Here is a 12,594-nt window from a genome sequence, read left to right as displayed (position 1 = left end):
TGGTAACGGGCACAACTATTAGAACAAAGCCAGAAAGTTATGCTCACAGTTTATACTCTTATAGGTTAAGGTTTAGTAGTGTAGTAAACCATAAGAAATAATCTTGCTGCTTCTGCAATAACGCAAACGCACTGCATAGCATCCACAGTGCTTAGTCTAAAAATAAACATGTACAAATTAAACAGGACATACATCAAACATATATATGTATCCACGATTCATTTATGAAAAGCAGTTATTTGTTCTGAGAAGAGCAAAAGTCTAGTTTTGAGCTACTCAAGAATAAAGACAAAACAACTTAAGCTTAATTATTATTATTTTAACATGTTAAAAATACAGTCACATCAAAATAGGATACACAGTTATAAAACTGTTGCAGATGACATAAGAAAATAGGGTGTATATATTTTTATATATAAAAATCTACAGTATTTACTAATGCTGATACATGTTTTGGAGCCTTGTGTTGCTTGCACAAATAAATTGTACAGCTTTGTTATGAATTACAGAACCATTAAACATTGAGATTATTACACTTAGCCACAATATTATATACATACATTTCTAAGCTGTTGTAACCAATTAGAACTAAGGTAAGCCCAAGTCATATTTTCTTCACAATTTTAGTTTAGAGTTTCATTGTAGTGCTTTGCTACTGTTACTTTGCTGCAGTTTGCAATTTTTAAAATATAAAATTGCCCAGTTCATTAAAAATTACATCAGACACATTATATACAGAAAAAAAGGTTTTGAAATATACTAAGTAAATGTTACTTCCATTTGTAAAAATTGTTTTACTTCTGTACCTTAAAACTTAGAGCCAACCTGCAGCAATAATAGGCACTAAAGCTCATTCTTTAAAGGGAAAAAAAAAAAAAATCTATGTTTCAGTTAACAAATCTTACAAAACAAAAGATACAGGACAACCTTCCAAACCATCCAAAACTGGTGTTGATACCAATATTTGGTACTTCAGTATTAGAAAAATCTCTGTTAAGCACTCCAAGGACCTCTTCTGGTGAGATCCTCATCCGTCTCAACTCCCACTGGTTTCAACAAGAGGTCGGTGCATTCAGCACTTACTACGTGGCACCCAGCAGCTCGCAGGACTGCATCCCACATGTGCCACTTAACCTGCTTTTTTTTTTTTTTTTTCCACCCCCATTTCACAGTCAAGGAAAGGAAAACACGAAGTAGAAAAGGCTGCAAAGACCAATTAAAAATACTTACATTACCAGGAGTTTAAGCTTCCTATTAACAGTCATTTTATTAGTGTAAAACACCGCATGGTCTTTCAGCAGCCTGATAGCACAGCAGCACATGTCCAATCACAGACATGAACCTACCAGCTCTTCGGGGTAAAAAAGGGCAAAACAAAATGGAATTGACACGACAAAACTTAAGAGAAGGGACACTGCATACTCACACAGCTCAGGGAATATCAAGCCTTGACCAAATCTCAGACTCCTGCATGTACTTTACAGGAGTGTCAAGGAGCTGGTCATTCTCTGATACCTGTGAGATTTGGCCCTGCAACTAGTTTATTTAGTTTGACAGCACAGCACAGCAAAAAGTGAAGGGTGCAGCACCATTTCTGTATCTGGCATGACTCTCACTGTGCTCCAATATTTTGCATATAGGACGACATTCTGAAGGTAGATTTGGGTGAGAAGGTAAAAATTCTCCATTTCGATGCACCTAAAAAATAAAACACTGCCCTGAATTTTAAGCACCATTTCTTAGCCAGATTAGAGAGACATTTTTGGCTTTCCGTTTTTGCCTGCCTGCTCCTTCTTGCTGAGGAAAGTGACAACAGTAGTCAAAGGAGAGGAAATTAACTCTCACATAAGATTAAATTAACAATCCCAAAGCATCTCTCCTGCCCAGAACAGATACTGGGATGCTGAGGCAGCTGTATAAAAATGACAGAAATCCCACTCAAAATGAATGGCTTCTCAAATAAATTAAAAAAAAAAGAAAAAGAAAAAAAAAAAGTTCTTCACAAGCTTTGCCCAAAGTTAAATGAATTTACATTTAAACTCTTTAGCTCTTTACCATACGCGTTTGTGTATTACAAGTGCACACTCACACGCACGCATACACGCATCTATACAGTGCATTAACAATGTCAGTCAAAATAAAACTGGTAAGTGTGTTACAGGTTTTAGGCAGAAAGATTGTAACACGAGTTATTTAAATGTAAGGAACAATGACAGTATTAACCACATTGCGTATATGATCTTATTGCTATGTCTGTGTGCATCAGATCACTTCCAATAGCTTCAATGCAAGTCTAAGAACTCAGCTAGCCTCCAATGAAAGTCTGAAACATCTTTGAAATAGTGTTGTTGCTTTTGAGACTCATGTGAAGTGTCCGCATTTCACAGAAGAACTGAGGTGGACTACTACTAACATAGTAATGTTTAACTGGTTTTGGTTCTTGCCATTTTACTTAGATTCTCAGAGAAGCACGGATTCATGCATAGACAATCCATCATTTCTATTTCGATAGTGTTGGGCTTGAGCTGATGGGCTTGAATATTGGTATTGTGGTGAACCATGATCTTCAAAGGTTGGTGAAGTCCTGTATCTTATTGGACTATCCACAGAAACAGCAGGAAGACTATGGTCTTGAAAAGGTGTTGACTGAAAATGCTGGTGTTTCTGGAAATTATCCATGTGGCCTTTGTTAACATCTTGGCTCCAGGGCTGCCTGTAGGGTTCATGTCTGTAAATATATGCAGCATCTGGCCACTTTCTATCTTCTGGTAAATAATCCACTGGAGTGATTATGAATTTGACACCTGTGGGGGACCTTGAGTTGCTGGTATAAGCATCAACAGGGGCTACTTCTATCTGACCAGGGGCTGGTGAAAGAGGATTTTGGCGACTGACAGGATAGGAATTCATTTGTAGTTTATCTGGAGAATAATCCACTGACATAAAAGAACCATATGGCCTACCAGAAGGGCTGGTTCGATTCCCGTGATAATGCAGAGGTACAGAACTTGTATTGCCTATACTGGAAACATGCTTTGGAGAATTTCCATGGTAAGTAGGTGGATTACTATAACATGGCAGTGGCTGTTTTACATTCAGTCCATGAGGTGGTCCCTCAGATTGTGATGAATACTTTGGGGATCTGGGTTGTGAAGTGAAGGTGTAATTACTGGGTATTTTTAACGGAGTTGGTATTTTTTCAGTTTGCTTTCTTGGACTATTAGAATATGCTACATGCCTAGGACTCTGCGGATGAGCTCTCTCAAGCATCTCTTCAACAAGACTCTCATTTTCATTCTCAACTTCTGGAACATTGTCATACTGAGATGCATTAGACCCCCTCTTACCTTCATCAGCATCCAAAACCCTCATCTTTTGCTTTACATTCAAAGGCTGCGTTTCTCCAGGACTTGGTGGTGGGCCCAAAACTGAATGGTTTATTGGCCTTCCTTTTACCTCTGCAGTAAGCTTCATTGTCTTTTCAATCATTTTGATATCAGATGGCTTATTCCACTTAGGTACAAATTCCCTTCTTGTATTTGAAGTAGCATTTGAATTTTGATTAGCAGCTGCATTATTATACTGTCTCGAGTTGTCTTGCTCTGTTGGATGAGGCTTTCTTCTAGTATCTACCTCATTCTTAGACATACTACTCTGTGTCTCTATTGGTCGAGTTTTCTGCTGTTTTAAGGAAGGTTTCTTTTCCAGTGAATTAATTCTTTTTCTGTTATTTGGTGAACTTTCTGGTTCTTCTCCTGGGGACGGCCTCCTCTCTGTCCTTCTTGTCTGTGTACCAGTGCTGTTCTGTCCATTAAGCACTGGAGTGGAGTTAAGTATAGCAGGCTGAGGTCCTGATGGAATCTGCCCCAATGGCTTCTTTGGAAATTCATCTTCTTTACCTAAAACAAGAACAGTAATAACATAAATTCACCTTTGTACAGAAGTCTTCTTTGATCTGTTGGTCATGAAAGCAAAACCAGCTACAAACTCTATTCCCTGGGCCTCTCTCTGAGTCACCATTCTGCTAAACACCTCAAAGGTTTTTCTTTATACTGACATGGAACAAAGATTTTGTTTAGACTCTCATCTCAACCAGTTACTCTAGTCTTCCTTTCTACACGTCTTGCAATCTTGCCAAACTCTTGCTCATTCATGACACTGCTGCAAAAAATCATTTACCTAGAGGACATTTTGGTTACAGTACCTACTCTGTATATAACCCTCCTCACAACCTCCTCGTCACATTAAGTAATCTACTTTTTCCACTTTAAAAATCCTTCCCAATATCCCCCTCCAAATTACTGTCTTCCGTTCATTCACCTTTAAACGTTCACCTCTGGTAAGCTATACTATTAGCTGTTCACTCACATGCACAAGCTTCCTAGCAGACATCTTTGAACTTTATCTGACTTCTTATTCTGGGTGGAGCTCCTCGTGAGCATCTGCACAGTTAAGTCCTTAGTTCCCTCTCAGCCTCTGCCTAGAAATTTAAACTTTAGCATTAAAAGGCTACAGTATAACTAAAAGGCTCTATGCAGAATCATATTTTTTTCAATTCTTTTTTTTTTTATCAGTTATAGAACAACGGAAGTAGCTACTACTAATACTGGCTACGTCATGACTTGTACTGAGTGTTCAATGGATGAGTTTTGCTGAACACAAGGACATCATTTACAGAACTAGGATACAAATGGAAAGTTCTCCCAGACTGCAGCTCAACACATTGCAACAACCAGTGCTAAACATCACTTATGCGGGGACCCAGAACAATCCACACTGTCACTACAGAAGAATAAGGAAGTGTTTCATTGTTTGATGCCGCTCATAGAACAGTTTACATCGAATTTTCCACTGCAGTCTTTCTCCTTAGCAGTCAACACCCTTCATATTCTCAGCCAAAGTCTTATCATATCCACTTGCACATAACTTATTTGTGTAATACATTACTTTCCCATTATAAGCAGAAAAGGTCACATACTTCTCATTAAATATATTAATCTAAATTTAATTTATGTGATGTTCAGTATTTCCCAAAAAATAAAAAAACTTTTGAAGTCATCATAACCAAACAAATCCTACTCACTCTGTATCTATTTATTAAACAAAAGCTCTGCTCTCAGGGAAAAAAAAAAAAAAAAAAAGAAAAAGAAATGGCTACCCTTGCTTCAATGTTATGCAAAATAAATTATATAAAATAGCTGTTAGTAAAATAATTTAATCACTGCTTCTTCCTAAGACAAGAACTATAGAAAATTTCACCATCATCAAAGATCATAAAATTAGCACCTCACCCTTTCTAGCTATATGTAATTAGAATTCCTTTTCTGTGTGTATATGGGTTCACAGGAGCGAATACATACAAATGTCTCTATCCCTGACACGAGTGCTAAGTGAGCTATGTTCATTTTTACAGTCAATAGTATGAGTTCAATCTTTGATGTCTGGTTCATGATAGAGATACAGAGAGGAAAGCCAGCAGCCAAGGTCAGTATTATTTATTATAACAGAATAACAAACTACCATCACGGATCAGTTGCTATATAAACTAAATGAAAACTTACAGTTTGTGCCAGCTAGGACAGAGCAGGAGGACAGCAGAGAAGAATACAATGACACCATGTGCCATGACAAAATAACTAAGTAGAAGTACTGAACAGAAACAGTCTGGTTTTGCCAATCAATTAAACTAGACTTTTCTTGATTTTCAAAGTCTTGCTGAGGCCAAAGGTCATGCAGAAACCTACTCTTTCCTTTAGAAATACATAACTTCACAAACCTCGGATTACCTATAATAAACACAGCCTACTCAGGCTTTCTGTAGAAAAACCCTCCACTTAATTTTCCCCTAGTTATACTCTGCTCAATTATGACACTATAATTATTTAGATACACAAACCTATGCTTTTACACTGAAGGTACTCACTGTCTACCTTGCTATGACTTGGCAAAGGAAGATACTCATGCTGAGCTCTCTCCTCAACTCCTTGTCCCCAAAGGGGAGATTCCACATATTAAATCATTTTACAGGATTATACACTTGGCACACTATACTCCGTGATGGAGAACACCTACACACATGGTTGTGAGACGGTGCAGCTGGTTACATGTGGGGTAGGTCCTCAGCACTGGGCTCCAACAAGTGTCTCTTGGAATTACAAGTCTTGTGGTTTGCTCTCTTTCACTATGGGGCCACGCTATTCACAGACTGGGCTAAAATCTGGAGCATGGATTTGTAAACTTGCACTCCCCAGCAGCGTGCCATTGGAAGAACAGATGAGGGGACAGAGGAATGAGTTGCATGGATGCTGTATACTAAAGATTTAACAGCTCTGCAATGTGCTGTCTGCTGCACCAGTCTCTTCAAAATTGTTCTTTATTCTTTATGAAGAAGAGTTCACTTTCTGAACTTGCTTCAGTTTGGCAAAAGGCATTTGTACTGCTTAATTCCATTTGCAGCGTCAAACAGTGTCAGGCAAAGCTGAAGATCTTGTCTTCTAAATAAAAGTGAATTTTGCCCATAATAAATATTCCTGATACTGGAACCATGTATCACAGTGCTTTCAATCTGACTAATTTTGAATGTTAAAATAGCACGAACTCTGAATGAAGAAACAGTATTCAGAGTACAGACCAAAGACTTGTCATCTAAATCATACAGAACTAGTCTTTATATGCTACTAACCCATTTAATAACCTTCATGTGATCCATAGTAGTTATGGGGTAGCATAATAAAATGGCTCCTCGACATCTATAAATTATTTAATTTCTGTCCTTGTATGCAATAAATGTTTTAGAAAAACCATTTATTTTCTTTCATGCTTGAAATTAAACTATTTAAGCTCTCTATATAAAAAACCTGAAGTTCCTCTAGTAGCTACAATGCTTCCTTCATTTGTACAAATATGTTAAAAGCATGAACTGATTTCCTTTCTTCCAGCTTTTACTCTAAGAAATGCACACAGAGCAATACGAGATCCTTTGAAATATACTTGGTTGTACAATAAAGGTGGGGTTTGTGTGGGTTTTTTGTTTTTTAATTTCACACACTTAAGGTTTCTTAATTACCATTAAGCTCTAATAAAACCCAAGTGAGAATACTACAGACATTTTTATTGAATTCTATCTAGACTGCTTTGAAGATTACTTTCTGTCATCTTTCCTTCACATTTCAAGGTAAAAAACACACTAAAACTAGGCATATGTGGGCTGCACTGTCTAGATGATGTATGCTATAACATGAATTACAGCTGTAAAATTAATATCAGAGAAGTCTTACCATGTCTGCTGTGAAACTGTTAAAACTCAACATTAATTCACGTACTGAGTAACAAGCGAAGTGTTCCGAGAGAATAGCTCATTTAGAAGAAAACCTCTGCATTCTAACAGCACGATACCATGTTTATAGGCTGGTAATACCGGAGCTTAGTGCTTTCAGGGAAAACAAAAATATGGAAGAATGAGTATGAGTGGAAGGAGGGTCAGTGGGGAAAAGAAGAAATACAGCTTTAAATCTTAGCCACAGGGCTTCCACAGAACTTGGTTTAACTTGACCTCAGACAGAAACAACAAACACAGCTTGCTTCATCAACCACATCTGCATGTGAAACTTTAAGAAAGGCCACATTACTGAGTTGAGTACCTCTAGAAATCAAAGCTACAAAGCACAGGCCTTGTTCTGGTTCAAAAATGCTTGAGCTCTCATCACCTGCTGCCATAAAAAGCACTGGAAGGAAAGGAGTTATATAAGGATCTACAGTGCTGCAGCACAAAGACATCCTGCAAACCGGTCACCTTCTACAGGAAAACCAATTCGTTTTAAACTGTAAAACAGGATTTAATTCTGATTTAAGTATACAGAACATACATACATATACACATACACACAGAGCTGACACTTCCAGTGGAACTACGAAGTACTTTAAAAACAAATTAAAACCTCCCAAAAAAGTCCACAGAATTAAACAAGTAGAGGATAACCAAATCCATCACCATGCACATTAATACAATGAGACATTCCTCAAATGCACAAAATAGCATGCAAACTACGTCCGTGAATGCTTTAAGCAGTCCACAATCAGCAAGCACAGTGAGAAAACCGTGATGCTGCATGCTGGCAAGAAAGAAAGAAATTAATAAAAGCAGAAAGCTGAGGAAAAGAAACCACAATGCAAAAGCAAACAAAAGAAACCAAGTCACAACAAACATCTCTATGGTTAAGAGGCACACAAAGAGCTCACCTGAGAAGCATGCAAGAGCATCAATTCTTACAAGCCACGTATCTTTTTTCTACTAATTTTCCACTCCAGATCTGCCTAAAGCCTCACACACAGCCATCATCTCAACCACCATCTTTACTACTTCAACAAATCTCACTATTCAAACTCCTCAGATCTGAGCATGCAGAAATTTTATTTGGATGTTTTCAAGGACATTCAATTTAGTATCTGTTTGTGCTGTTGATCCAAAGTCTGAGTTAATTCACTTTCTGGATCTTCCTGCCTGACTGAGGAACGGAGAAACTTTTGAATTCTACAAGTATTTCTGGGACAAGTGCTTTTCTATACAATCTATGACGTTTACACACAAGATTTAAAAGCATTTTAAAACTAGGAGTTAAGACAAAGCTGTCCAGTTCAGCTGTGATTTTTTTTGGCAGCATCCTCTACAGTCATCGAATATGCCTTTGTCTTCTGAAGCAAACTAGGCAATCAGATTTTTCCTAGATTGCCAGTATTTGCATGAGATGCAGAACTGGGTAACTCTGATCCTTCTCTCCCACTCTTCCTTCAACAGAACTGGTTCATAGACAGAGTTTAGTTACTGGCTTTTCCCAAAGACAAACATAATAGCTTACGTCAGAATTTACAAAGCAGGGACTATAGGATTTCCTATTTTTCCTTTAAAAGAAAGGTAGGTATTTATTGGCTTGTATGTAGTATAGCATAAAATAAACAAAAAACAAAGGAAAATACGGTGAAAAATGGGAGAGAACAGAGAGAAATGGAAGTAGAGGGAGACAATTTAAGCAAAACAAGAACAATCAGGTGCTTTTTTGCTGCTGACAAGCACATTACCTCATATGAAAAGGAGAAAAACAAGTATGAGCTGATCTGATTCTTCCCAAAGAGATCAAAATTCAAGTCATATTTAAGAAAGTTTTAGTCTACTGACTTCTTCCTGCTCTAACAAGTCTTGGTCACCACCCAGTGGAAGTCGATTTCAACTACAAGACCTTTACAGATAATTGCTTCAGGAGGCACTAACAGCCTCATGCATTGAATAGCAGACATATAATTGGAGTAAAGTGCTTTAAGTGCTCTCTCCGGTGAATAACAGTCTAGTCCTTAATTTCAGCACCAGAATTCATGCACTTTGACTGTTCTAACACAATTTTCAAGGATGGTAATGGTCAGAAAAACAACTCTTAAAATGACATCTTGATATTTTGTGTTTATTTTCCACCGGTGATGTCCCATCTTACTTGTTCAGTTTATAAGTCCAACAGAATTTTAAAGAAATTTAAGTGCCTGCACTAGAAGCTCAAGCTGCTGTCTGAAAGTCAACCTCTGCTCCTCCTCTTTTATATGCCATCATCGGCAAAGGTGTTACTAAAATTAAATCTTGTCTGACAACTTAAGGGTAGAACAAAATACACCATTTGCCTTTCTGCTGCTATGTCACTTTAGTAGTACTGACAGTAAGGAAAACTTACTTTATAAACATCTGCATTTAGATAAAAAATAAAAAAGTTAACACATTTGGCCATCAACAGAAGATACAGGTGGCCAGATGTAAGTCTGTAAGATGCCTTTGTAAAAAAAAATGTCTAAAATTAACCATTTTGCTTTACATCCCTAATTCCACAGTTCTTCCAGAAAACACACTTTCTTGAAAAGTCAGTTTAAAATAGGAATATGAACAATGACCAACGTAACTATCTGGTTCATATTTTTAAAAAGCATGCGTTTTAAACATTAAAGATTTTTAAATGATGCAAAGCCAATGTCTAAAACTGCTGAAAATAATTATTACATTAATATAATTCCATATATTAATTTCCTTCATAACACCTCAAAGTAGTTGTATCACACAAGAAACAAGGCAGAAAAATTAGTTTAGCTGATTAAAATATGAAGTGCATTGTATGAAATAGCTACTTGTGTATTCTTCAAGCACAAGTGAAAAATCCAAAATGTCTCTGAAACAAAACACAACCAAAAGAGAGACACCATCAGAAACAGGAAAGTCAAGCTGATTTACATATTTCTATTGTTTTGGCTGTCAAAAGGTGCATTAACAGCAGAGAATTGACATTATTTAATAGATTATCAAAGCAGTAGAGACTTCTGCACTGTCACTAATGAGTATTTAAAATAGATATTTGAATCATTGATAATCAATTTAATAAAATACACCTTTAGAGATAAACAGCAGATAAACATTTAAGAATCTGTGGTAAATGCAAGATTCAGATTTTGCTAGGTTTCCTTGAATACAGAAAACTGGGAGAACTAGAACTGAGTTGGAGTTTAAAGTTGCTGTTATGGCACACAAATATAGTTAAGATGGCCCAAAGGGCAAGGGCAGATTCCAAATTTGCCAATGCTGCTTTAAAATGAAGGTACAAGACATTTGATTTAAGGCCTTCTCAGCTGCTGTAAAGTTCCAGTCCGAAAAAAACTCCAACCTATTATAGAACCACTCCGCCCTCCCTTTTCAGGACACCCTATATCAAAACGCAGGTGAGAAACTGTCTCGAGTACAGACCTGAGAGCCTTCCGCCTTGAAGGTGAGCCTGTCTTGTTTATGAAGCACTAGATGAATAAACTATTTCCCACCACATATTTTTAAGTAGAATATGAAACTTTGGTTTATTAAAGTCACTACTAAAAAAAGTATTAATATATAAATATTGCTTATTAAGTGTTGCATTATTTATGCAGTCCTACAGGAATAACTTATAGCAAAGCTCGAAATTCTATCCATACCTTGTGAGCATTAAAAGAATTTGGCTGCTGTTTAAATAACAGCCAAGGAAAGAATCTGCATCAAGAAATTTTGGAATTCAGTGATGTATAACAAGAAAATTCCTTTCACTATGCTCTAGACACCATCCTTGAATCAAGGAAGAGACTGTCGCTCTGTGTCAGATCCAGCTCCTTGAGAAGATGTAAACAGGAGTCATACAGCTTTAGAGGAGTGTGCTGTTCAAGAACCTGCTGGGTGTGGACACCCTTCATAATGTTCCATGCAATCCAGAAAATACCAACTGACTTTTCTACTAAATTTGCTTGAGGATATGTCAGAGAAGTACTTTAAAGGACAGTTTCTACTGTACAGCTGTACCAGCCTTCCTCTCTGAGGGCTTGATAACCAAGCAGCTTGACAGTAAGAAGTGTGCTTATCCATACATAGTCACTGGAATAGGGATGTCTACCTGGGGGTTTTGAGAACAACACTTACGTTGCAAACACATCCTCTGAAGGTTGTAGTTGCTAAGTACAGGCTATCCTACACTGGCCAGCTGTTAAGACTAGAAATTACCACAAAGAGGAATGCAAATCCGTAGTCTGCTTTATGGAAAATAGCCCTAGCATTGGCAAAAGCATTTCACTGACATCCGAAATTAGCATGATCCCCTTAATGTCCATGTTCTGGCTGAGCATTTTAAGGGTTTTATCACTGAGAAAGTGTTAAACGAAGTCCCTTCCTTTCTCTCTGCTCTGAAGGGAACAAGGAGCTCCTTAATCCAGTGGGAGAAGACATAGAGGAAGCAAGCCAGAGAAAGCTACATCATACATAAACAGACATCCTCTTTAAAGCAATGCAAGTTACTACCTCTTTTAATATCCTACTGCAGCTTACCCTACTAGGGCAGAAAAATCTGTACAACCTAACAAAGGATGCCAGATGGAAAATTCCACTGAGCTTAATTAGCTCACTGTTATTCCTAGATGATTGATACTGATGCAACTGTAAAATGAAGATTTTCTTTTTCTTTTTCCTAACATGCATTTTTACTTAAGTTCTTAAAGGTGTAACTGTTGCTCAATGAAAAAAAGAAAGTACAAGATAGAAAATAGTGCTTTGATTTCAGCTGAGAAAACTAAAATAAACACTACTTTCTCAATGGACACTTAAATGAACAGTCTGGTATTTTCTGTGTGTTATTACTGCATGACATACAATGGTTTCATAAATTTTACATGAAAATAGAAGAAAAATACTAAAGAGAGACTGAAGGTAGCAAAGACAGAGTCAGACAGACATGCATATTGGTTTGCATGGCAAGGTTTTGGTAGCAGGGGGGCCACAGTGGTGGCTTCTATGAGAAGCTGCTAGAAGCTTCCCCTATGTCCAGCAGAGCCAAGGCCAACTGGCTCCAAGACAGACCCACTGCTGGCCAGGGCTGAGCCCATCAGAGACAGTGGCAGCACCTCTGGGATAACATATTTAAGAATCATAGAACAGTTTGGTTTGGAAGGGACCTTAAAGATCACCCAGTCCCAACCCCCCTGCCATGGGCAGGGCCACCGTCCACCAGCCCAGGTTGCCCAAAGCCCCGTCCAACCTGGCCTTGAACCCTTCCAGGG

At 37.7% G+C, this 12,594-nt stretch overlaps 1 protein-coding gene across 5 annotated transcripts in view; it reads right to left on the bottom strand.

Annotated features, from left to right (window-relative positions):
• Positions 1–310: 310 nt before the first annotated feature.
• Positions 311–12,594, bottom strand: part of USP6NL (USP6 N-terminal like) — a 133,095-nt gene continuing 120,811 nt past the window's right edge. For all 5 annotated transcript variants that reach the window (XM_074903503.1, XM_074903504.1, XM_074903505.1 and 2 more), the window contains one exon: positions 311–3,899. In XM_074903503.1, coding sequence (XP_074759604.1) covers positions 2,461–3,899 — 1,439 coding nt within the window. In that variant the 3' untranslated portion in view covers positions 311–2,460. The remainder of the gene's footprint in view (positions 3,900–12,594) is intronic.

The sequence above is a fragment of the Athene noctua genome, chromosome 3 (assembly GCF_965140245.1).
Source record: "Athene noctua chromosome 3, bAthNoc1.hap1.1, whole genome shotgun sequence".
Classification (NCBI taxonomy): domain Eukaryota; kingdom Metazoa; phylum Chordata; class Aves; order Strigiformes; family Strigidae; genus Athene; species Athene noctua.
This window is presented reverse-complemented; position numbering and strand designations above follow the sequence as displayed.